This window comes from Oryzias latipes, chromosome 4, assembly GCF_002234675.1.
Source record: "Oryzias latipes chromosome 4, ASM223467v1".
In the NCBI taxonomy this organism is placed as follows: Eukaryota; Metazoa; Chordata; class Actinopteri; order Beloniformes; family Adrianichthyidae; genus Oryzias; species Oryzias latipes.
Window position 1 is genome coordinate 28,722,768 of NC_019862.2, and position 26,941 is coordinate 28,749,708.

At 41.6% G+C, this 26,941-nt stretch overlaps 1 protein-coding gene across 2 annotated transcripts; it reads left to right on the top strand.

Annotated features, from left to right (window-relative positions):
- The first annotated feature begins 1,572 nt into the window (after window positions 1–1,572).
- reps2 (RALBP1 associated Eps domain containing 2) lies at window positions 1,573–26,688 on the top strand. 2 transcript variants are annotated; one of them, XM_011474460.3, is made up of 19 exons: window positions 1,573–1,944; window positions 9,902–10,025; window positions 11,550–11,737; window positions 12,501–12,609; window positions 15,370–15,476; window positions 15,558–15,690; window positions 15,772–15,835; window positions 16,861–17,029; window positions 17,106–17,159; window positions 17,313–17,385; window positions 17,585–17,638; window positions 17,871–17,919; window positions 18,014–18,150; window positions 18,242–18,303; window positions 18,384–18,470; window positions 21,415–21,501; window positions 23,159–23,292; window positions 24,787–24,892; window positions 26,220–26,688. In XM_011474460.3, the coding sequence occupies exons 1-19, from the start codon at window positions 1,753–1,755 to the stop codon at window positions 26,286–26,288; spliced, it is 1,998 nt and encodes a 665-aa protein (XP_011472762.2). In that variant the 5' UTR covers window positions 1,573–1,752; the 3' UTR covers window positions 26,289–26,688. The 2 variants fall into 2 exon arrangements, with proteins under 2 accessions (XP_011472762.2, XP_011472763.2); XM_011474461.3 differs by lacking the exon at window positions 9,902–10,025 and having other exon boundaries at window positions 1,833–1,944.
- The last annotated feature ends 253 nt before the right edge of the window (window positions 26,689–26,941 follow it).

Consider the following 26,941-nt stretch of genomic DNA (forward strand, 5'->3'; position numbering starts at 1 on the left):
CTGACAGAGAGGATCCATCTCACTAAATGTGTAAATATGTAACTGGACGAATCACGTGTGAGGTCACCCATAGTGTCATGTCTCGTCAGTCTTATGTTATGTCCTGAGTTGTGCACTTCTGGTCAATGCCAATCACCTATGTTGTCTCGTGTTGCACTTCCTGTTTTATTTTGAAACACTAACTCTCCTCTTGTTTCAGGCCTTGTTACTCCCTGGTATGTACTGCCCTGGTATGTTTCCTACAGGTGTGACTATCTAATCCCGATTGTTTCCACCTGTGATTCCCTCCCTCATGTCCAAAATAGCCTGAGTCTCCATTTGTCCTGTGCTAGTGTGTTTGGTCTTATCTCGTGCCACAGCAAAAGCCTTTATCTGAGATCAAAAGCTCTAAACTCTGCATCTGAGTCCAGCCCTGAGTTCTGTCCTGACACAAAGAAAATGCCTTGGTTATGGTTCCAACCACTTGAAGTAAATTCAGTTGCCATTTTTCTGCGATATGTGCGTCGCCGTATTGGAGCCAGATGTCCTCAGTAAGCCGTGATTGGTCAATCTAGATTTCTATGGCAACCACTCTTTCCAATGAGCACGTTTAGAAGGCCACACCCCTTACACTGAAAATGGACTAGGGAGTATCTGTCAATCAAACTCTTAAAACGTTCAACATGAGGCCACCTGCTTTTATTGAGGCATCTGATTGGTCAGTTTATAACTTGAATAACTTGTGCTACAGCAAAAATATCATGAAAAAATAGTATTAACAAGAACATGGTAATAAAAGACAGAAAGACACAAAGAATGGTTATTCTGACTAACCTAATGTCTGCGTAATAGCTGTTTATTTCTCAATAGAAGTTTGGGACCATTGGCTACTTCCTGTTTGAAATGCAAGGGGGGGAGGGGTTGCTCAGTCCAGTTCTTATTTACTGTTGATGATCAAGGTGCAAGCTCTGGTTATGCTCAGTTCTGATTAAACGAGCAACGGCCTGAACAACACAAACTTAAAGTTTTAAAGTGTTTACATTTCTGGTGAGACAGCAAACTCTACCTAGCCCAAGTGCCGTTTGCCACTGGTCCAGATTCCCCTAGGTCTGCTGTCTGTAAAACCTATGTAGTTCAGCTGTGACTAAACAAACACAATGAGTGAATCAGTATTCCTGCAAAATTAATTTGAAATCTCAGAAAATATGTATCAGTGTCGTGTAGCAGAAAAATAGTATTATGCTCATTTTTAAAAATTCATTGTCATTTTAAAATTACAGCAACCTTATGTTTTATCTTTAGAATGAAAGCTATGATTTGATTGGTTGTTGTTATTAGTAAGCATGTGTTCAATATTTTTAAAATAGACAAGAATTTTACATTTTTTCCTGATTCCATGAGTGTCAGACTATAAATAAAATGCTTTTAGTCACTCTGAGTTTTCATAACTGTATTTCATTTTACTTGAAAATATTTTTTACTTTTATCTAATTAATATTCCTTTGAAAATGGCAAACTGAGCAGATTAATATTGATCTCGCTGCGCTCTGTCGCCCTCTGCAGGCGCGTAGCGGTAGTGCTACAATCAATCACAATAAGCGGTAGGAGTGGACGCAGTAGTGACTGCTCCTGAAGGAGGAGGAGGCTCGTCGGCTGCCAAACCCGCTTCCAGCGTCCTTTAGCAGCTGAAACAGGAGGAGCAGCGGGATGTATTGATCCGTCTGGCAGCAGCGCGTCTCCCGAGGCTCGGATCCTCCATGCGCCAGTTCAGGGATGGATCAGGAATCCAGTGCGGCGGCGGCGGCGGCGTCCGGGGCCAGTTTCATCTCCCTGAGCGAGCACGAGCAGATGTATTTCTCAGGTTTACACGGTCTGTGCCAAGCTGACGCCTCTGGAAAGCTGTCGTCTAGTAAAGTGGCGGAGCTGCTGAAGGCGTCTCAGCTGCCCGCTGAATCCCTGCATAAAGTGAGTGCTGTGTGGGTCATCAGGTGTGAGGCTGCTGCGCCCTCACACACCCGTTAGGTTTCAGCTTCCATTGTGATTGCTGCGTGTGCAGAACACACTGGTTATGACAGTCAGCTGCTCCTCAGAAGGCAAATCACCTTACTTGGTTGAAGTCAGACTATGAAAAGTCTAATCTAGGACTGCAGACTGCCTCTTTACCCACAAAAGGCTTATTATTCTAATAACTGAAGCCTTTCAACCGCTATCATTGCTGTATTCCTTGTTTTTCTCTCTCATCCGAGCTGGTATCCGGTTCCATTTTTTTTGTTGCACTGGTAATATTAGGCTGGGGTTGTGAGGGCCTGCAGGAAGGTAGAGTCTAAACAAAAGGATGATAAAAAGTGGTTGCAGGCTTACTTCGCACCAACAGTCCCACCCACAACTCAGAAGATGACTTTTTAATTAACTGCTGCTTTGCAGAAATTATGTCCTAGAAAACAACACAGCTTTTTTGATTTTGAATTTAAATAGCATCATCATAATTAAAACACCGCTTTTACAACAGATCAAAAGATGATCAGAGTGAGACTTCAGCACAAAGAACGGTTGAATTTGCTGCATCAGGAGGTCATATTCACTGAAATCAAAAGCTTTTCCAATCTAAAACATCGTTATTGGTCATGTTCCACTTTACCATAGGACCCCTTATTTTGTAGCAGCTTCACAATTCTTGCATCCATTGAACTTGTGAGTTTTTGGAGAGTTTCTGCTGAAATTTCTTTGCAGGATGTCAGAATAGCCTCCCAGAGCTGCTGTTTGGATGGGAACTGCCTCCCACCCTCATAGACATTTTGCTTGAGGATGCTCCAAAGTTTCTCAATAGGGTTGAGGTCAGGGGAGGATGGGGGCCACACCATCAGTTTTTCTCCTTTTATCCCTAGCAGCCAAGTATGCAGAGTTATTCTTTGAGTTGGTGCATTGTCATGAACGAAGATAATTTTGTTACAGAAAGCACAGCTCTTCTTTTTGTACCATGGATGAAAGTGGTCAGTCAGAAACTCCACCTACTTTTCAGAGGTTATTTTCACACCTTTAGGGACCCTAAAGGACTCTTCATGTATGTCTGGGCCCACTGCAGTCATTTCTGCTTGTGAGTGTTTTATAGGGGGAGCTGAATAGGTTTACATAAAACTGCAAGCCTCTGGAGGATCCTACGCCTTAATGTTGGTGGGACTCATCCATCCATCCATCCATCCATCCATCCATCCATCCATCCATCCATCCATCCATCCATCCATCCACCCACCCACAATGGTTTGGGCCCCCTCGCTATATTCCTCGTGGCTACAGATGTTTCTATGTCCTAGAAAACAACAGGTTTTTATTTGGGCAAAGAAAGGCATAATCATTAAAGGCACTTAGATTGCTTTGGAAATTGATCAAAAGATGATCGGAGTTGGACTTTAAAAGCCTGTTTTAATCTCAGCCATGCTTGATAATAGAGTCCTACATTGTGCTGTCCCATCCCAGGAACAGAAAAACGTGTTTTTCGGCTGGTTTCACGCCTCTCCCCGTCCCCGGGGGACTGCCACCCGGCAGCGGCAGCTATTGTGTGTCTGTGTGGGTGTCAGGAAGTTTCCTTCCTGTCTGGCCTGGATCTGTGCCCTGACTGACACACGGCCCTCTAAGCTGAGCTCAGCTCTGCTGCAGGATGCCTGCAGGATCACTCCTGCACTCCCCGTGTTCTCCTGGGTCAACGTGTCTCACATGTTTGTTTCCTCTGGTGTTGCCACTAAACACTGATGTTTTACCGTAAATACTGTCTGAGCGTTTTTCCTAATGGAGAACATTAACTGCCTCACACCTGAATGATGTATAACTAGAATTACTGAGGAGATATTTCTCTTTTCTAAGCTGTTTACGGCCGATGAGCACAAAAGCACTTCCTGCTGCTGCAGTGTAATCAGTCACATGCAGACTTCTTGTCTGTTGACTCAGATTATTTTCACACCAACTGAGCAAACATTCCCCGCAGCATTTATCAGCCACAGCAGGCCGAGCTCACAGGTGTGTTCAGGTAGCAGTGACACGTTGGCAGTTCCAAGTTTCCGGTAAAAAGGTGTCACATGGACACAACTGTGAGCAGCTTCACTCAGACTCTTGATGCAGAGAGAAATCTGCTTCTGTTGGTTTGAAGTTTATGGGTCATGTGGTTTTTGGGACAGCTTTGCTCTTTCTCTTTGACAAAAAGAACAACAAACATTACACAACAGAAATAAGACCGTGCACCCTCCTGTCCTCCGTCTTTCTGCAACGCAAGTATTGATCAGTTTGCTCCAGATTTTGACAATTTGATCCATAAAAGAGTAAACTCTGCTCTTTGGCTGCCTGTGTTGGAACTGAAGTTAAAATTCCAAAAAGTCTTCTTTTAACAGCAGACATACACTGATACAATTTAAAATCCTCCATCGGCTCCATTACTCCAAAGTACGATTGCACAAAATATATCCTACAATTACTCCCATTTGTGACAAATATAAAACATGTGATGTCACATTGGCTCATGCTTTTTGGTGTTGTCCCTCATTGACTGGCTTTTGGGATAGAATATTTGACTGGTATTCCAAAGCCTATGGTTGCTTTATTCCAGAACTATCCCGACCGTAATGCAGCAGCCACTAGAACTTGGGTTGATGGCTGCAAAAAGACACTATTTGCGAGAATGGAAATCTACAGCTTCTCCCTATTTTACAGCGTGGCTCACAATAAACTCTGGACACTATTTCTAAATCACTGTTAGAAAGTTAAAACGATATAGCTCTGTATTGAGACTGCATTTTTGAAGAAAGATGGAGAAATGAAGTGTTTGTCTTCTGTTCAATGTGTCCGACAGGAAACTTTATGCTTTTTCTTTATTCCCTATTTGGATGGCCTATAAATACATATTAAATAGAATGTAACTGGCAATTATTTATCAACTTTTCTTTTTTCATTCTGTTTTGTAATGGTCAAAAGAGCACCTCAACTGTTTGTTTTTGCTTGTCTGTCATTTTGTCTATTTAAAAACGAAAATAAAATATCAAAAAGAGTAAAATATTCCAAACGTCAGTTGTTTATTAGCTGTAGTATAATTAATAAACCATGACAACTTCCTTTTGTTGGCCATGCATATTTGCACTTTAAATCTAAGCTCCAACTGCAGCGACACAAGTCTAACTTTAGCAGTAATTTTATGATATTCATTTTAACTAATTTCATTATAAATACATTAATGAACACACGTAGTTAAAGACCCATTCTGATGAAAATTGTATTTTTAACATGTTCTTGTATCATTTTTCTCAAGATGGAAGACAAATATAAAGACGATTAAGCTTAAAATTGCATTTTTGAGTATTCCTTTAGTCAAATTGTTTTGAATCAGTAGCAGATGAAAAAAATGCAATTTAAAAAAGCTTGTAGCTGTGATGTAGAAGCTACAATCAGCAGCCCACAAGCTCCCTGCTCCGCTCCATGCTGATGCATCCACTGTCAGACAAATAGATCCATGAACGTTTTTGTTTTCCTCGTCTGAGCTGGAATCTGGATCTAGACTGTTCGGCTGCATAGCTCTAATATTGCTCGCCATTTTTGTTGCACCTCTAATGTTAGGTTGGTGGTGTGAGAGGCTGTAAGCTAGCGGGAGAAAGTGTAAGCAGATGGATGACGGGAAGTGGGGGTGGGCCTACTCTACACCAACATTCCCGCCCACAACTCAGAGGGGAATTTCTTATAAACTACTGACGGTCTGCAGAAACTATGTCCTAGAAATCGACACAGTTTTTTTGATTTTGGGTGAAAACGGCATCATCGTAATTAAAAAACCACTGGGAAGGCTTTTAAATTAGATCAAAAGATGATCGGAGTTGGACTTCAAAGCCTAACTCACAAGTTCATAGTTCAGCTTTGGAACCATAACAGGCAGGGTCGAATGGACAGACTCTGAATCAGTGGAGATTCTTTGTAGAAGTAAACAAACAAAAAGAGCCCAAGGACAGAACAAATCTAGGAGGTCATAAAAGAAGCAGAAGGACACTAACAGTGAGTCCTTTTCAACTCAAATGTACTTAGAGTTCACAATTCAAAGGAACCTGGTCAAAAATAGATATATCGGAGGGTTCAAAGAGAGAGACACTGCTGAGCAAAGAGAACACAAGGACTTATCCCACATTTCAAAAAAACATCTGGATTATACCCAAAACATTTGGACATTTGTTCTCTGGCCTGAGTCAGAAGAAGAATATTCTGGAAGACTTTACATCCATCCTAAAACTCACAGCACTTCAGTAAAATAGCAATAGCTGAACACGGTGGTGGAAGTGTAATGGTGTAGGACTGCTTTGTAGGTTTAGGAGCTGGACATTGCTGTGATTGATGGGAAATGTAGTACAATCATCCAAACACTTGTATCTGTAGTATCTGGAGCAAAAACATCCCACAGCATGAAACTGAAAAGTGAAAACAGGATAAAGTTGGATAATGTCTACAGAGTAAACACAGTGTAGTAAGGAGGTGCAGGTGGATAAACAAAGAATAAGGATAGGCTCCAGCAGCGTTAGGACTGCAACAGGGATTAAGTAGGTTTAGAAAATGGGTGGATGGAGTAAAGGATAAGTACGACTAGCCAGTTTCCTTCTTTGTGCTTTTTCCCCTGAACACGGTCAAACAGTACGTCCTTCTAGTGAGTAGAGTTGGAAAATGCACGAGTTCCAGTTCAGTTTTTGGTTCCTTTCTGGAGGTACTGTGTGTGAAAGCAATCCTAACCAGATAAAAGTGGGAGATTTATTACAGTTATCAGGCCATTCAAACTGAGTCCTTGGGATTGTGCTGTTATGAAACCAAACTATATCTGATTGGTGTTGTGACCTTGAACCTCCAGAAAAGGATTCGTTATAAATCAAAGACATTCATACACAGTTATTAGGCTTTTTTATTTTTTTTTACTTTTTGAACATGAAAACCATATTAGTGTTTCCTCGGGTTGTCATTTAAGGGGTCAACATTTTTTCACTGCTCTGTAACCTCCATGGAGTCTCAGAGTCACTTCACTTTGTAACATCCGAAGTCCTGCCGTGAAATTAAACTACCTACGTAAACAATGAAAAAAGTGTAGTTATGCTACAGAGCCGTCATGCTAAATGCTCCTGACTTTGTTTACTCCTCCCTGAATAGCTTTGACTGAGGTCGGACCTGTCAGACCAGTTGCTGAAGCTCTGCTTCGTTGTTCCTGAATGATCTCATCCTCCGTCTTTCTTCACCGACTTCATTAAAGGCTGGCCTTCACAGACTGATCATGTGGTCCTCCTAAAAGCGGGGGGTGGGGGTGTCGAGCAGTGTCGGTCAGTCCTCAGACAGCACAGACAGAACATACATGTTTCAGAAATTCATGCTCAAGTCATGCATTCATGGCCTTTTGGTGGAGGGAATTGTTCTGAACAGTTGTAAGTTGGGATCATCTATCAAAATAAGAGTCTATTTACATGCAAACCTAATGTCTTCTTATAGTATTGAGACTGTTTTGAACCCAGGTGAATTTCTGGGTTCGGCCGTGGTGCAGCGGTAGGGCAGTCGACCCATGATCGTAAGATTGCAGGTTTGATTCCCGCCTTGCACGCCCATGTGTCGAAGTGTCCTTGTGTAAGACACTGTTAGCGCCAGTGTTTGGCAGCGGAGCCGCCGCCAATGTGTGTGTGTGCATGGGTGAATGGGACTGTGACTGTAAAGCGCTTTGGGCCTTCGTAAGAAGGTAGAAAGCGCTTTATAAGTATACGCCATTTACAATTTACCATTCTAATGAACTCCTGCTGCTCTGCAGAAACTGTGTCCTAGAAAACAACATGTTTATTGATATTGGTTAAAAATGGAATAGCCATCATTAAAAGACCAATGGGAACTTTTTGAAAATAGATTAAATGGCGATGGGAGTGAGACTTTATAAAGGAAATCTCTATAAAACACTCAGATTTTACTTTTCCGTGTTTTGGAAGTAGATCTCTTCCCTGCAAAGGTTGTCTGTACAGTGCGTTCCAAATGAACATGCAAATCATATTTTTCTAAATACCCAATTCAAATGACAGTCAGTGTAATTTTTAATCCCTAACCATTAGAGTTTATATTAAATGTTATTGAACAAACCTCCAAAAGATAACAGTATTTAAAAAATAATAATAAAGACCTTCAAATGGACTGTTCTATTATATTACGCACAACAGAGTTCCACAACATTTGATAGATTCTAAAGAACTGAAAATAATAATTTGTTGAATTTGCTGCACTAATATTTACTGAAATCCAAAACATCTTAATTGGTCAGGTTCTATTTTAAAATAGGGGGCCTTATTTTGTAGCAGCTTCACAATTCTTGCATCCATTGAACTTGTGAGTTTTTGGAGAGTTTCTGCTGAAATTTCTTTGCAGGATGTCTGGTGATTGATGTCAGTGATCCAAAGAGCCCTGAGACACAATATCATCCATGAGTTGAATTGAAAAAGAACAAATTTGATCTGTTTGAGCCTTAAATGCAATTTGCATAATAATTTGGAACACTATGTAGTGAGACCTGCATCATTAGCAGAAGTGAATTACCATGAGAAAAAGGAGGAAAACAAAGATGTGGACCAAACAAACAAACAAATAAACAAACAAGAAAAATCTAAGTAATTAACTGCATTCATAAGCTTTTAGAAACACACAAGAAAAAAGAAGTGAATGTCTTATCTTTCAATCGTTCGTTGTTTTCAGGATTGTTTCTTTTTCTACAATCTTGATTTATAGGAAACAGGAAACAAATGTTTTATTATGAAATGTTTTGACTCTTTGTTAAATGATTTAGATCCCATTCAATTCAATTTTATTTGTATTGCCCAAATTCACAACAACAGTCGTCTCGATGGGCTTCGGATCGGTCCACAGACGCAGTGAAGGTTTTAATTTAAACCAGGAATCTCTCAGAAAACCAGTTTGCCGTAATCCTCTTGTCTGCTTATTGACCTTTAAACCGTTAGGTACAAAACTTTAAAGCTCACTGTCCTTATCAAAATCTGACAGAAACAGGATTTTCATTTGGTTCCGTTGCTTTGAAGGCTCAGATCATGAAAAGGAAGAGAACACGCCTTCATCCGTGTTTTTTTTGTGGCGACCTCACCAGGATGTCGTTCAAAAACACCCTCGGGACTCACGCATACATGATTCCGATGAACATGAGCCGCCATGGGCCTGTTCCCAGTACAAATTTGATTTGAAAAAAGTGGGCGTGGCCATGTTTGGTTTCTGATGAAGCGTAGAAAGTTTACTTTCACCGAGACACTAACAATAATTTCCTATAAAAAAGCATCATACTTGCTGTAGAGCGCTTCACTTTGAGCCAGAGGCGGAGCTATAGGGGGCAGGGGGGTGTAGTGCCCCCCCCCCCCAGCAAAAAACGTAAAAAAATAAAACGGTTTGAAACATGTATTTTGGATCCTTTCATTCTAGTGGTCGTCCACTCTGCTGTTCTCATTTGCCCTTATAAAGTCCCCCATATAAAATGTTCTAGCTCCGCCCCTTGATGAAGCTGTTATTTGGACAAACTAAGAAAGTCTGAGTGATTTTCCAAAGATGATCACATAAAATTACAATAACTGTGTGAGTGTTGTTTTCATGAAACCCTTTTTGTTTGAGTGTCCCAGATAACGCTAATCTTCTTGAAAGCATTAGCCATAATTTTTAAAGAACAGAGCAGGATCCGCACAAGCCCCTTCACTGCTTATCCCTCACGTGCTGTTTGCCCATCTTTTCTTTTGGTAGCAGAACCCAGTAATTTGGACAAAACAGGATCCAAATTAGGCTCTGTAGGAATTACATGTCTAAATTTCCTCTGCTCCTTGTGGGGAAATCTGTCAGAATCATCGAAACTGGTCCAGAAAGGTTTTTTTTGCCTCAGCTGGTGTTGTCTTTTCAGGTGACAGAGGTGTGCGGAGCCAAACATCTGGGTTACTTTGGTACCGCCCAGTTCTACGTGGCGCTGAAGCTGCTCGCAGCGGCCCAGTCTGGCTTGCCCGTCCGCCTGGAGAGTGTGACGGCGAGTAAGTCAGCCGCTCAAAGTGCAGGCGTCTTCTGAGAGCAACAGGGGATCAGGAGATTAGCGGAACGTGACTGGATTTGGTCTAATCTGGATGAAGGGGGGAGTCAAAACTGCTAAGTAGGTTTGCCCTCATTAGAGTAGTGCACAATCAGCTGCACCCCCACCAAAGACAAAATCTGTGGCCCCACCCTCAGCAGCACATAGCTTGATGGATTATTACTGGATCAGAGATTCTACTTCACTGCTGCTTGTACTCGACGCTTTCACTGTGATTCATTCACTCCTTTTTTTAAATCAGAGGTGAGAATGTTTAAAGAATTTGCAATAAAAAAAATTCCATTTTCACTTTTTGTGGGGAAAATTGTGAATCTTTAAAGAACCCACTCCAATGAAAATAGTATTTTTGGTGTTTTAACATGTTCTTGTGGCATGTTCTCAATGCTGACACACAGATCCACATACGTCTTTGTTTTCCTCGTTTGAGCTGGAATCTGGTTTAGAACTGCACGATATTGCTCTACATTTTTGTTGCACCAGAAATGCTAGGATTTAAACAGATGGGTGATGGAAAGTGGGGGCACAGCACAACAGTCCCGCCCACAAATTTCTAATGAACCCCTGCCGCTCTGTAGAACTATGCCCTATAGAACCACACAGGTTTGGGAATTTTTGGCTAAAACTGGCATAATGATAACAGTAATAAGACTACTGGGAACGTATGGAAGTGATTCTGTAGCATAATTAAAAATAAAAGTCAGTACCAGAAATGCTTTTTCATTTTCAAAATGAAGCTGTGTTTGTTGACTTAAAAATAAAAAAGCAATCCGTCAAACCGTTTTTTCTTCTTCTTCATCAACACTGTTCATTCTGTTACTTCATTAAAATGATAAGGAAAATGGTATTTGCTCTAGCACAGATTTAGCCATGCTAAACTTTTGCCAATTGCTGGTAGCACCAACATTGACACTGACATCATTCCCCCCTGGAAATGCTGACTGGAAATTAATTATGCAACACTTTCGCACGTTCAATGTAAAAGCAAAAATGCAATCCCCTCTTTGCATTTTTTCTTTAATTATGTCACAGATTAAGTAGAAAATGAAAAAGCATTTTGGATAATTGATTTTTAATTTTATTTTTGAGTCAATTGATGCAGTTACATTGGGAAAATGAAAAAGATTTTCTGTTAATCTATTTTATTTGCAAATTAGATATTTCTACTTCAAGTTTGCCACACATTTACTAGATAACTTTTTGAAAATGAAATGTCAAATACCATTTTCTTTATCATTTGAAAGAATAAGCAGTGTTGAAGAAGAAAAGACAAAAAGCGGTTTGGCAGATTGCATTTCAATTTTGAGTCAGCGAATGCAGCTTCATCTTGAAAATGAACAAGCATTTCTGGTATTGACTTTTATTTTTAATTATGCTGCAGAAATACTTCCATAGGAACGCTTTTACAACAGATCAAAAGATGATCAGAGTGGAACTTAAAGCGTCTGAATCCTGTTTTTGGTTTTTTCAGATCTACCTCTGCCCAGATTTGTTGGGCTGAAGACTGAGTCAGAGATGCGCTATGCAGCACCTCCTGCTGCTGCTGCTGCTGCTGCTGCTGCTGCAGAACTCCAGTATTTGTCCACCACTGCTGCTGGGACCTGGAGCCCTGCAGACAGGAGCACCTTCAGACACCTGGAGGCCAAACCGGACAGGAAGGTGACGGAAGCACAAAATAAGCCTAATTTTGACACTTTTGGTAGAGATTTGCAAAGGAGCATTCTAGTTAGTAGAATTATTAAAACAATATACTATCTGTTTAAAAAAAACTGATTTACATCAAACAGATTCTTTGCTGAGTCTTTTGTGTGAGCTCCTTTTGTAATAAATTTAATACGGTAATTGTATTGTGTTCAAAAACCAAATCATTACCTCCACACCTCCGTCCTCCACAGATATACATTTCAGGGTTTTTTCTTAGAAAAAGGAGGATTCACTCTATAGCATCTGGATTTTTTTGTTTTAGTTTTTTTCTCTCATGAATTTCAATATTTACCACTCTAACTATAACCAGCATTTCTGCCCTTTTCATGTCTGACCTGGGGGGGTTTATTCATGCTTTTGTTGTTGTCACAAGTCGATGTTCATCTGTAGCAGTATTTTCCTGACCGTGTTAAGACGAGATGACAGACAGGATGCCCTGGTGTTTTTTCACCTGTTGTATTTTGAGCTGGAAGAATCGCTCCATTGTAACAAGATCGGTTTCAGCCGATCTGTTCAGACGAACAAACTTTAATGTCAAGAATCTCTGCTAAAGTTCTGACGCACAGCATTAGTCAGATTAAAGAATTACAGACCTGAATTTGATGGAGTACCACTACTTTAGGATTAGTAAACATAGTTCACATCACTGTTTTTTGGATGAATGCGTACGTATCATTTCACTGCATGATAAGAAAGTGTCGTTCCTCTCTGTTTGAAGGAGCCCTGGTCCCCTCCTCGATCCCCGTGCAGCTCCCCGCCTCGCTCCCCACTCACCCACCGCAGCTACCCGCACGCCAAGCAGAGAAACGGAGTCGAAGCACAAATCAGTAAAACAGTTTGAAAGATTCTCACTGTTAACAAACCATCTTGTCTGACGGTTTACTCCATCGGAAAATGTTTTGAAAAGACCATTTCTCTCATTCCTGTCTGCTTTGCTACGGTGGCCCTGAGGTGCAAATCACACCAAAGAATCACTCAAGGCAAAGAAAAGTAATAAAGAGAGACAACAATTAAATAAACAAAACAAGGCAATAAAAAACATTAAATTTTAGAAATAAAAAAAAATCAAGACGTTAAAAAAAAAAAAAGGAGAACAAACGCAAATTCCAGAAATCCAAAAAATGAAAGAAAATACAGAAATGGAAGGTATTGTGAGACATCGCTGATTGGATGATGAGTTTTGAAAAAGAGAAAAGCAGAAAAATGTTCGGTCTAAACTAAGGTGAAGAGCTGATTGATCAATCGCTAAACCTTTTTGGCCAGAAGCTTAAAGAAATATGGTCTGTCTGAAGATGTCGTCATGACAACCAACTTTGGTTAAATGAGGTGAGTTGACGTCATCATCCAATCAGTGATGTCCCATAATATTTTGTTGAATTTCTTTACATTTCAGTTTGATTTTGTTTTTTGTTTTTCAATACTTTTCATTTTGTTTCATAATTTTGGAATTCTGTTTTGATTTCTAAAACGTAATGCTGTTTTTTGCTCTGTTAACTGCTGTTGTGATCTTGAACGGTATGGAAGCGAATATGTAGCATAAATAAAAAGCAAAGTCAAAACCAGAAATGCTTTTTCATTTTCAAAATGAAGCTGCATTTTTTGACTCAAAAATATAATGAAAAAGCAAACCACCAAAATGCTTTTTCATTTCCTTCCTCAACACAGCTTATTCTGTCACTTAATTAAAATTAAAATGAAAATGGTATTTGACATTTCATTTTCAAAAAGGTTCCTGGTAAATGTGTAGCATAATTCATTTAGAAATGTCTAATTTGACAATTAAAATGGATTAACAGAAATGCTTTTTAATTTTCAAAATGTAGCTGCATCAAATGACTCAAAATTCAAATGAAAAAGCAATATTTCAAAATGCTTTTTCATTTTATACCTAAAACCGCTTATTCTGTGTCATAATTAAAACGAAAATGCAAAGAGGGGATTGCATTTGCATTTTAACATCCACCCTGGCAAACTTGTAGCAATATTCATTTCTTAAAGCATTAGCAGAGGGGAGGCGGGGCGATGACGTCACTGCTTTCTCCGTGTGTCCGGCTGCTGACTGACGCACACACACGCACCAGGAGCAGACTGTTAGCGGCAGAGACGAGGGTTTTGTGATGGTTGTGAACTTCTGATGAGTTTCCACAGCTTCTCAGGACTAAGTAGCTGCATGTCCGCCTTCTGCGGTCCTCCTCCGGACGCACCGTCGACAAGCTTTTTTCTTCCGACCGCCAGCTGCCTTCGCACAGCGGAGCGCGAAGCTCCGATGATCGCTGAAGGCGGAAATGCTGCTGCGATCTGAGAAACCATCATATGAATTTGTGTTTCCAGTGGTGTCCAGAACAAAATAAAGACTGATATAATTCACAGATATTTACACCTTGATCTGCAGCTTTGCGGTGAATTTGCTGTTTGATTTATTAAGATCCAGGAATCCAGGTTTGAGCAGGCCAGGTCCAGCGGTTTGTGAACAGGACCCGGTTTTAGGTGATCTTAATGTGAAAAATGCAGCAGAATGTTCCTTTAGCTCCCTCGCGAATCAGAAGCTGTGAATCGTAAGCCAACTTTAGCGTCGTCTGACCGCACGGATTTAAAAACATATGATCGAGCAGAGCAGGCCGTAAAATATTAGCATAACTGTAATAAAAGCACATTATGAAGATAGTCTCCTGCAGCTTCGCGCTGAGTGAGTGTTTTTGGTCCAAACAGCAACGTTTAGCATGGAGAAATCTGCTGTCTGTTGATGGAGCTCCAGCTGTCATCAAACAGCAAATTCACCGCGAAGCTGCAGATAAATGTGTAAATATCTGTGAATTACATCAGTCTTTATTTTTTTCTGGACACCACTGGAAACACAAATTCATATGATGGTTTCTCAGATCGCAGCAGCATTTCCGCCTTCAGCGATCATCGGAGCTTCGCGCTCCGCTGTGCGAAGGTAGCTGGCGGTCCGAAGAACAAAGCTTGTCGACGGTGCGTCCGGAGGAGGACCGCAGAAGGCGGACATGCAGCTACTTAGTCCTGAGAAGCTGTGGAAACTCATCAGAAGTTCACAACCATCACAAAACCCTCGTCTCTGCCGCTAACACAGTCTGCTCCTGGTGCGTGTGTGTGCGTCAGTCAGCAGCCGGACACACGGAGAAAGCAGTGACGTCATCGCCCCGCCTCCCCTCTGCTAATGCTTTAAGAAATGAATATTGCTACAAGTTTGCCAGGGTGGATGTTAAAATGCAAATGCAATCCCCTCTTTGCATTTTCGTTTTAATTATGACACAGAATAAGCGGTTTTAGGTATAAAATGAAAAAGCATTTTGAAGTATTGCTTTTTCATTTTAATTTTGAGTCATTTGATGCAGCTTCATTTTGAAAATGAAAAAGCATTTCTGGTTTTGACTTTGCTTTTTATTTATGCTACATAATCGCTTCCATAGAACGGACGTGCTTTTGTGTTGATTGATTTGTACTTCAGGGCTGGCGTAGCATTTGTTTGGTTGGCACATTTTTGAAATGACCAGCAGCAGATCCAGGCACAGATGTTTCCAGGTTTCTCTCCCGTGACAGAGGTGCTTTTCTCTCCTGTCCTTCAGCTTATGAAAGCCAACCCTCTCCTCGAGGGATGGCTCAGCTGGAGCGGCATTCCTTTCCTGGTCACCATGCGGGAAAAGCCACTGCGGAGCCTCCAGCTGTGACCCAGGTCCTCCCTACTGCTTCACAGCTACACCAGATGTGTGTGTGTGTGAGCTGTGGACTCATTGTGCGTCTTTGTGTCTGCCAGACCTCATCAGAAAGAGACCAGCAAGTCACAGATGAATGTGACAACGACCCCTGGAGGATCACAGAGGAACAGCTGGAGTATTACACTAATCAGTTTAAGACTCTGCAGCCTGACCTGGACGCCCTGATCCTTGGTTTGTACAACCCCCCCCCCACACACACACCAGCTTCTTACTGATCACACTTCTAACCTGAAGGAGGTGTTCTCTTTTCAGGAGGTGTTGCAAAGAACTTCTTCACTAAATCCAAGCTCCCCATTCCAGAGCTCTCCCACATTTGGTAGGTGTGCGTTCTAGTTCTGTTTCGGGTTTTCAGTGCAGAACTTCAGGAAAAAAAAAAAAAAAAAAGAGAGCAGAAACTTCTCTGGTGTTCCTGGAAAAAAGATGTCCAGCTTGGATTCAGCAGGTGCAAATGCTTCCTCACCGTGACCGTGGTCACCGCCACTAAAGCTCAACCCGCTGAAGTTATTTACACTTGAAAATGTTTCAGTAGATCAACAAAAAAGGTCATGGTTATTGCCCCAGTCAACCAACTGCAAAGGTTTTTCTGTGCCTTCCTTTTCTTTTTTTTTGTAAAATCAAATTTTCTTAATCAGGAAGCAGTTTTAACTCCTTTAGGCCTAAATTCATTTCTGATACGAGAAAAATATTCTTCAGTGTTTTATCCTTTCAAAGGGATGCTAAATGAATTAATGTTATGCAAATAAGCAGCATGTCACGTGAAGCGGTTAACATGAGTTAACTCAAAATGTGTTGTAAACGTCATGCATGACCTTATGTGATGTTTGAACCGATGTGTCCTGGTGGCTAATCAATTTCTTTGACTATTAATAATTTTTTCAATGTTTCAAGTGTAATAAAAATGCTCAATGATCAAATTTTGAGGGGTAAAAAGGCTGCATTTGAATTAAAGCTCCTGATGATTTTTCTTCTGCAGCGATGGAGGCAAGCTGGAAAAAAACAAAACTTTTTGTCTAAACAAAGTATCTCAGTCCAAAGAAAAATCTCTCTGACTCTCTGATGCCTGTGTGCATCGTTGTGTCTCCTGTGTACTGTCCATGCAATGTGGCAGATATTGTCTTAAATTAGCAGCAACTCTTCAAACATTTATTTTAAAGACCCACTCCGATGAAGATTGTGTTTTTGTGGCACTTCCAGAGGACTGGAGCTACTCTCCACTCCTTCAATTTTTTTGAGTTCCCTGGGCTCCACATATCTGTTACCTATAGCAACTAGTTTTGTGTTTTGACGTTCAACTTCTTTTTTCTCAACACCGGTTGAGGTTTTTTTCACTTCCTTTTTCAGGGAGCTGAGCGATGTGAACAAAGACGGAGCCCTCACGTTCCATGAGTTCTGCATCGCCTTTCATTTGATTGTAGCTCGTAAAAATGGGTACCCGCTTCCGGAGAGCCTTCCTCCAACCCTGCAGCCTGGGTTCCTGCTGTGTGAGGAGGAGATCCCAGATACTCCTGGAGTAAGAACAAAGATGCACCACAGAAAATTGGCTTTAGTTCCACCCTTAATTCCTTTTTTGTTGTTGTTGTTGTTAGAGCGCCGAGCCTTTGATCGTCTTTGAGGATGCAGAGGCGAGGCCCAGTCAGATGGTGAGAAATATGTAAATGTGAAGTTCCAGCTTAATGCCAGCAGGGGGCGCTAATAGATTAAAAATGGATGTCTTGTAGAGTGAACTTCCTGAAAGATACTTCTCACTTGATTATGATTTTTGTGTGAAGTTTCCGCTAAATATGTTTGTTTAGGATCTCAGTGTTAAAGATAGTCCCCAGAAGAGCACCAGAAAACAAGGCTTGGAGGAAGACTGCGGTGCACAGGGTACGTAGGAAGGTTTTTCTTTTCATTTTCCGATGGATGCTGGGAGGCCATGATAGTTCAGATTGACAGGATTATTGGCAGTTTATGAGAAGTCATAGATGAACCATCACATGCCGTTGTTTTCACCAAAGAGGGAAGTCGTAACCTGAATCAGCAACGCTTGGTTTGATCATCTCTGCGTCTCTGTCCACCCATGCAGGAGGGATCAGCTTGTCTCAGGAGGAACAGACAAAACCTTCTTCTTACAGACCAGGTGACTCTTCCTTTCAGTCACATCTTAAAGGCCAGGTTCCTTAGTTTTGTTCAAACTGACTCAGACGTGTCAAAGAGTGTTCACAAAAAGCACAGCGGGGTATTTCTGAAAGTGGAAACGATGATCATTGGTTGGTTTGCACTGAAACAGAAAAGCATCTAGTTGTTGAGGGGGAAGTTCTCGTTTCTCATTTCTGACAAAGCTGACGCTCCTCCTGTGTCCTTCCTCCCAGAGCCGCCTCAGGACCTGGACCTGCACAGCAGAACCAAAACCAGACCAAGGTGAAAACCGATCACTTTAAGCTGGATCCGTGTGCCGCCTGCTGTCCGTTAAACAGGGTTGTGTGCTCTCTTCTGCTGCTGGTGTGACCTCCAGGTCTCACTCCAGCACTTCTATTGAAGAGGCCATGAAGAAGGCCGAGGAGCCGCCCACCCCTCCACCTCGACCACAGAAAACCCACTCCAGAGCGTCCTCGCTGGACCTCAACAAGCTGCTCCAGCAGGGAGCTCCAGGTAAGCCCACGCCACTGTGTCGCCTTATTACAGCTGCAGGGAGGGCCAAAAGGGAAAATAGAGGCTTATTGCAAGTATTTTTTTTTTAAAGGAGTAAAAAGTGGTTGGTTGCTGCCTCCCCCTGCACTTCCGCCGAGACCATCAGCCTCGCAGGTCAGTCCGAGCGCGCTTGCGAGCTCTGTTGGTGCTGTGAGCTCCACCAAGTGACTCATGAAGAATCTTCCTTCCGCCAGGTTTCCCATTTTCCTAACGTTTCAGAGAAGCCGCAGAGTAAAGTGCCGCAGCCGAACTTCGCAGACTTCAGCCACTTCAAAGAGGAGGTGAGAACCACACTGCAGTCTGACAGACACTTGCAAACACAACCTGTATTCTGCAGGATTTTCCACACATGGCACACTGGAATATGAGGCGCACTGTCAATGAATGCTCTATTTTCACATTAATTACATGTAGACGACGTTCCGAACTTAAAGGCGCATTAAAAGCAAAAAAGTCAGTGACAAGTCCATCAGGCAGTCAGATTTTATCAATTGCATTCACAGTAACTCTTGAACTTGTTTGTAACACACTGCATGTTAGCCGGGTTAGTACATTTACACCTGTAACTCAGGAGGGAAACAGACGGAGACGTTATTGTGGCTACACTAACGCCCAACCCTGTCAGTAACACATGAGAAAACACAGACGACACCACAACATGTTAGCCACGTTAGCGTGTGACCAAAAACACCAATGAGTTGTTTCGCTAGAGGAGACATCACGTGGTTCCTCATGGGAGGGGAGCACCGCCATCTTGGTGAGGTCAAGTCACTGCTGCAGTGCATGCATGTGAACACATTTTTTGCCAAATGCCAGTTCATTGTTCGGGTTTTTACTGCCAAAATCGGAGAAATGAGTCCACGGAGGAGGAAGGCATAACATTTCACAGGTAAATACTATCATTTTTTTCTTTTAATGCTGCAGGGACTTCATTAATAGTAAACATGTTGACATGCATGATGATGCTGCAGGGCTATTATCAACATGCTGCATGATGAACATATAATTTGCTGTCAACATAAATGTAAACTTTATTTAGTTAAACCTATATACAGCATACTAGGACTAGGCTATTATAGTAATATAGATTTATAAATTTCTAACTCAGTGACTGAACTTTTCTTGCATGTTTCCATATATTCAGATTTAAGGAAAAAGTGTGCCTTAGCTATCAAAAGAGCTAACCCAGATGGATCACTGTGGTTACAAACTAGCAATACAGTCTGACTATGTTCAAAACAATTTGTGGAAACACATTTTGATAAGACTGGCCAGACTGTTGGCTTGAAACCTGACACCATAATATCTGTGTTACACAAATTGATCACTGACATGAATTAGTAAATTTATTGTTTTTCTTTTTGTTGAATTATTATTTATTTATTATTATCATTTTGACTTATTATTTATTTATTGTTATTATTTATAATTTTTATTGACTTACTATTGATTTATTCTACATTATTATTATTATTATTGTTGACTTGTTGGGCTTTTCTAAATAATTTCTAAATAATTAAAACTACATGTCAAAGAGGTCTAAAACTTCTAAATCTTTAGAAATTATTTTTTAAAATTCTTTGTATAGTTTTTTTATTTGTAAGAAGTCCTGCAACTATGCATGTTTAATGAAAGTTTGAGCTTTTAAGGCTGACAGTTTCTCCGATTTAACAACAACAAATGATGTATCTATATATATTATTATTTATATAATATATTTATATATATGTATGAATATATATAAATATATGTATATTATTTAAAAGCTACTTAGATGCCACCATAGGCTATAGAAATCATTGTCATGTGGGCGCTGACGACCTCACCAAGATGGCGTCGCGCTCCGCCACCGGTGGCCAGGCTTCTCAAGCGGGCGTGTCTCCTCTAGCGATATAACTCGTTGAAAAACGCCTAACAATGTTTCCAACTCTTAAAAAAAATACAGACTGAAGTGTGGACTGAGTACAGTGTATCTCTCAAAAATCTAACCCTAACCCGCTAACCCTAACATCAGTAAACACAACCAGAAGGAATCCATATAAGTTCAACTCCTCCTTTCTGTAGCAGCACCATGTTTTCTTTATTTAATCCTCCTTAGATTGTAAGAAAAAAGGCTCAGCTGGGTTTTTCATGACCCTGGTGCCCCTCAGAGGCTCTGACAGAGCCTTCTGTATGTTTATGAAGTTTAGTTGGTAAGACACATCGTATAACTGAACCAGCACAAACCCCTCAGAGGAACATTTTGTGTGAATTAGAGATGTTTTTCAAATCGGTTTTCTCCTCATAAACTGTTCTGCGGGGAAGTCAATGAAGCAGTAAAAGCAGCTTCTATATTTCTAAATCACTTTCCTCACCTAAGCTTGTCGACATTTTGGTTTTGGTTCACTTTCATGTGAGATTTAAACTGATTTGGCTTCCTTTCTGTCTCAAGTCTTTGCAGCTTTTTCAAAGTCTAATTGTGTTTTCCATCTCTGGTTTGTGTTTGCTGATCTCCCTTTTGTTCTAGATTTCTTTCACCCGGCAAACCTTCAAGAGGCCTCAGCAGATTGTGGATCAGGACTCAGTTTAGAGACAAAACCGTTGCTCATCTCTGGGTCTTGGTTCTAAAGCAGCTGCTCCCTTCTTCCCTCACTCCGCCTTTCTTCTTTTTGCGGCACCTTGTTGTTAAAACGGGGCCAAATGTACGCAGGCTTTGCTCTAGATGAAGCTATGAGGGTATTGCCTCAGGGACTGACGTGACACCAGCATGTCCTACATGCTGGGGGGTTTGCTTCTGCTGCAGCAATGGCCACAGAAGGTTTGCATCCCAGCTTCATTCCCAGGCCTGGATTCTGTTTTCTGGATTCTGTCACCAACACAACTCTGTTTAAGCCACCGGGAAAGATCTGATGTTCAAAGTCACTACCGCCAGCATCAATGTTGGTGAAGTGTCGGTTCTGTCCTCACACGTTTGCATTGTTTAACTCCTCTGCAGAGGGAAAGCAGGTGGCAACACATCAAACATGTTTAGAAGAGTAGAAATGATGTATGATCCATCATGTTGAGAGCAAAGAGCACTACATCAGGGTTCCTGCAGAGGATTTCCCTGCAGTGGGGGAACATTCATTCCACTCCCCTTAGAGGCGTTGTCGCGTGTTGCTTCACCTCGTCTTCGCATCAACACTGGCCTCTCACGGAAAGATGTCTCCCGTCGGTTTTGAATTCTGCTCACGCCTCCTTTTCCAGGAGGAGAGCGCTCTGAAACCCGAAGAGCCGGGCCCGCAGTCGAGATTTGGACTGAGCACAGAGGACTTGCAAAGTACATCCACACAGGTCAGAACCTCACCTTTTGACACATTTCTACATGTTTCTACCCAAAATGGCTCAACCTGCTTGTAGTTTCTCCTTTTGGGAAGATCCTGGTACTTTTGAGGACCCTTTCAGGAGAGGTTCTGGCTGTGAGGGGCCAGTCCTGAAATGGGACTGGCGACTGCTGAGCATTTTTCATAAACAACTGCTAAAAACTTGGAGAAGATGGTTCTCCACCTGTTCTAACTGCTTGTGTGCCGATTTAAACTGCAAAAAAAACCATTGAAAAAACATGGTGCCTAGGGCTGGGTATCACCAATAATTTCATAATCAATTTGATTCTATTCAAATGTTTTCGATTCTTTCCATCTCCTCAATTCGATTCTTTTGAATTTACACGTTTAGAAATATTTGTATAGAAATCCATTAATAATCTATAGTTGTTTTGAAGATTTTCACATTAATCTGATAGAGTTTACATACTGTAAAATGTATTAGTGAAATAATAAAGCAGTGAGATTGTTAACACTCCTTCATGATTTCTCAGAAGGAGAAGCTCCAACAAAAACGTGCAGATCATTAACACTGTAAAGGCTCTAAATAAATGTTCTGCCTCTCCTGGAGGGTGTTTCAGTTTGACCACTAGGTGGAGCTGGCGCTGTAGCTACAGCATTGTACTCTACCCCAGAAGATTTGAGCAAAAAACCACAAGCGGTTACTGTAAAAAATGCTTCCGTAAAAGAGTTCATGCCTGTGAGTCTACAAAGCTGTTCATTTAGTCTGCAGTGTATATTTAGGTCGAACGAGCGTTAGCATTAGCCGTCCTATGGGAAATCATCTACAAATTCATCTTCTTAACCGTTTTGTCCCTTTTGTGGTCATGGGGCTGCTGGAGCCTATCCTGGCCACTTGTGGGTGAAGGCAGGGGACATCCTGGACAGCTCGTCAGTCTGTCGCAGGGCCACAATCACACACACTCACATTCACACCAATGCACAATTTAGAGTCACCAATTAACCTATGAAGCATGTTTTTGGACGGTGGGAGGAAGCCGGAGTCCCTGGAGAAAACCCACGCATGCACAGGGAGAACATGCAGCCACTGTACATGTATCAGAGCCTATTAGTAAAGTGAACATGAACCTGCCGTCAATATTTTGGAAAATTTCTAACAGTTTACAGTTGTACACCATGATCATTTCAAAGCTTGATCTCGCCAAATATCACAAAATCTTGTGAGAGTAGCGTTAGGTCAAAGGAAAGAGTCATCTCTATTTTATGAATCGATTATTGATCTTGGATCAATTCAGATCAATTAATCGGTTCTATCAACCCAGCACTAGTGGTTCTCTCTAAAAAAAGAAATGTGTCAAAAATTCTTAAACTCAAAAAAGCAGTTTTGTTTTTTTTAAAGAAAAATATCTACCAATTGGATAAAAACTTGGTGACTTCTAGAAATGTTCACTTCCAAACTGAGAAAGTCCTGCATTTTGTGGTACATCACAAATTAGTGGCGAATGGCGTGAAGGGGTGCAGTAGTGTTGAAAGGATAAGGGGCATGAGGGCAGTTCTGCATCTCTGGGCTCCAGCAGCATCTTCTCCATTTGAAGGTAAACTAACCAAACATTAAATGAACCTAACACCGGTTCTCTTTGTGCTTTTCTTCTTGATGTCTTTTTCAGGACATTTCTGGGACGTGTCACAGCCAGGCACCACAAAAGCCAGTTCGCAGGAAATACCATGCAGAGAGCCAAGACTCTGAGGGCATCCCCCCACCTGCCGTGCCGTTCCCCCTCCAGGACAAGCCGGTTCAGAAGTGAGTCCAACACTTGTAGCCTGAATCTTTGCTGATTCTGTCTTCAGTAGCTGAAGCTGCAACAGCGGGTCAGTCCGATGAAATCTGGGTGTTTTTTGACTTGGTTCAGTCCCATTTAAAGCGGGAGGTCGTTCTCCTCCTCCGCTTGGCGCTTTTTTGTCATCAAAGGCAGGACTTTGGTTGAATCCGAAACAGAACAGTGGAAACTTAAATGTGAAAAAACTTAAATGTGACCAACCTAAACCTGCTGTGAAAAAATCAATCTTTCATCACACAATGTGTTTTATTCAGCTCCTTTTGATTTTCTTATAAAAATAAACACCCCATACAACAAAGAATGAGGGACAGAACTAGCTCTAATAGAGACATGGCTTAACTTGATCCAAAAAAACAAAAACCAGAACAGTCGGTTTGCTTGTAATCACTATTGCATTTAATTTGAAACTGAAAGACTTTCTTTTATAAAAGAAATCCTTTAGCAAATTTAAACATATTTCCACATATTGGCAGTTCAATCTGCTTTTAGTTAAACAATTATGCTTTTAGATCAGCTATCTAAAAACTTGCTTTAAATGCTTAATTGGATAACTTTATAAATGTATAACTTAACATATAATTTCATGCATTAATTATTTAGCAGAGTTTTACATATTCAAAGTAATGCAGATTTCTTTCATTATGTTTATCAATTCATCATGAACTATTTTACATAAACAAAAGCCACCAAAGTGATGCATTTATTTGACCAATAAAGAACAAATCCATAAAATGTCTATGAAAAACAAACACAACCATAACTTTATCATAAAAGAAAAGGTTAAAAAAAAGCTAAAGGCTAGATTGTGCTGCTCACAAACTTTACAGGAACATTTTGACATGTCATTATTGTCATTTGATAGTTGAGGAATAACTGACTGTTGAATACATGGAAGCATTTAAAAATTCCTTTCATGGCTGCAGAGTTCTATTTGGAAAGAGTCTTTATAGTCTGTGAATGTTCCCTCATTTAAAAAACTGTTGGTTCTAGTTTGCGTTTGCTGCACGTTCTGGACAGAAAGCAGCAAACCAGATCCTTCTTGAGTCCAACTTAAAGAAAAATAATAAATAAAGCTAAACCACTGTTGTTCATTTGTTCAGCTCTTTGGATTCTTTGGGATGTGTGCGTGTTCGGATGCAGTTTGGAAAATGAGGCGTTCTGATGCTGTCTTGGGGATTGTTTAGCGAACCTTTGAGTCAGCTTGAAAAACCCATGAAACCTGAACAGAAAGGGGGATTCAGCCGACATCAAGGCACGCACTAATTCACCATAATGACTCTAGCATGTGTGGGTCCGTCTCCTCTCGGAGCAGACGGACGGCTCGCTGAAACTATCGGAGCAGTAAACAGGGACCATCAATAACCACGGCGGCTCCGGAGCGAAGGCGGCCCTCTGTTGGCCGATCCTTTGGAGGAGCACGCACGTTTCATCTGCTGATTCTTCTGATGCTCTGTCAGGCTGCAGTCCAAGCAGAAGAGGACGATCCAGATGGCGATCCGTAAGAACAGGGAGACTAACGCCGTCCTGACTCGCCTGAACAGTGAGCTGCAACAGCAACTTAAGGTAGGGGGACTCTTTGATTTTTGGATCAACAGAACATTTTCCTGTAAGACTGTGTTTGTTTGGGTTTGCTTCTTCATTCTTTGCCCTCTCTGGAAAACCAGGATGGGAATAACAGACCTGCAGACCTTAGAGGTTGCACGTTTGACCCCTTAAGGCCTGATGTAACTTTAGATCATCTAGGTTCCAACGCTGAGGGGGGAGGCGCCCCGACCTGAACCTCTGTCACAGCAAACTACAGTATTCTGCGGCTCAACAAAAGTGTGCTCCTGTTTGTGGGGGAATTTGAGGTCGGCTCGTTTGCAAATGACAGAAAAACCTTTTCTTTCACCGCCTCGACTTAGTGAAAAGCTTCGAGCTCAGGCGTGTGTGTGTGTCCCCCCCGCCATCACTCAAAGCTGAACTAATGACAGAGACTGGGCTGTTTACGTTGCAGATCCGCCTGTGGCACACTCACTCACATTACCAACACATGCTGCATGCCTGTCATTCTGCTTGTACGTGCTCTTTCACGCTCACGTGGAACGCCTTTAATGTTGTCATGCAACGCAGGCTGCGCCGCAAAATAAAACAACACATTTCTCCAGTTTGATCAACTCTGGTTTCACTGGAGGGGATTATTTTAATATATTTTTTTTCTTCTTCTGTTGGAAAAAATGTCAACTGGGATGATTTAGATTCACTCCATCCCCTCAAAACATCTGTGGAATTCTGCAAAGACCGGCATACATGTATTTATATAGACTGACATACCAAGCAGCCACTACCACTCACAACTGCTGTCGTCAGCTACAACTGAGAGGGTGCAGATCCTTCAATGGATGTGTAAAAATGCATCTGATTACTGCTTCGTGGACCATCTCAGTTGTTGTTTGAAATTGTATGTACATAAATATCAGTTCCTGCTGAAGAAGCAGACTCCTCCTCTGAAGCTCTGGTCAAACCGACCGATGAAAAAGCAGGAAACGCTTTCTTCAATTCTTTCTTCAGTTCATTTTTTTATGGGACCTCGAAAATAATGAAGGCTTTTGTGCTGAAGGAAGGTTTTATCCTCAATCCCACTCAGCTGGAATCCAGCTAATCTGACGGCTGGATTGTCAGGGGGCCCAAATCACGATGAGACTAGCTTCAACTCATGGAGCTGACCCTGTGACCTCTCCACCTCTTCTAGGACAAATTACAGGTTTTAGTGGACACAGTGAGAATTTGCAGTTGTTTGTAGCCTCTGGCAGCACTCTGTTCCTGAACGCTGTCTCTCTAGCAAACAAACAACGTAATGGCATCTCTGCCTCAGACTGCAGCAATCATGCTTTCCTCTGGTCTCCTGCAGGTGGTTCACCAGGAGAGGGTCACCTTGGAGACCCAGCTGGAGCTCCTGCGGCCCCTGGCCTCCACGTGACTGCGCCCCGAGTCTGAGCAGACTGTTTTAAAGACTAACGTTCGAGCCCTGAGTAGCCAGTACTTCACGCGTGTTAAAGGGCTGATAATGACCCGACAGGCTGGGATGTAGCAGAGCTTCTGCTCCACGTTTCTATGCTAGTGCTAACTCCCTCCAGGATTCAACCACATAGCTATTCATTTGTGTGTTTTCTGAAATCATCAAGTTTTCATAGTTCTTCCATCTAAAGTTTGAACTAGTACTGTCACATTTTACTCAGAATACCGTAAACCTGGTGAAGGTTTATGGCCTGTGAAGGAGTCCCACTCCGATCGTGTTGTTTGATGATGTTTCCAAAGTGTTCCCAGTGGTCTCTTAATTATGATTTAGCCAAAATCTAAAGTTCTGTATAGTTTTCTAGGACATAGTTTCTGCAGAGCAGCGTTCATCAGAACCTCTGAGTTGTGGGCAGGACCATGATTGCGACAGAGTAAGCCCGCCCTCATTTCCGGTCATCCATCTGTTTACGCGCTCTCCCACTATCTCCTCGCAAACCCAATCTAACATTAGCGATGCAACAAAAATGGCGCGTTATATGGCAGCTATTCAGCCGTACAGTTCTGATCCAGATTCCAGCTCAGACGAGGAAAACAAAGACGTACATAGATCTATTT

Excerpts from the sequence above, each read along its gene's own strand:
- reps2 (XM_011474460.3), top strand. The coding sequence starts at position 1,753 with ATGGATCAGGAATCCAGTGCGGCGGCGGCGGCGGCGTCCGGGGCCAGT. Across the intron at positions 18,151-18,241 it reads GCTCCAGCAGGGAGCTCCAG|GAGTAAAAAGTGGTTGGTTG; the intron begins GTAAGCCCACGC and ends TTTTTTTTAAAG. Across the intron at positions 18,304-18,383 it reads CGAGACCATCAGCCTCGCAG|GTTTCCCATTTTCCTAACGT; the intron begins GTCAGTCCGAGC and ends TCCTTCCGCCAG.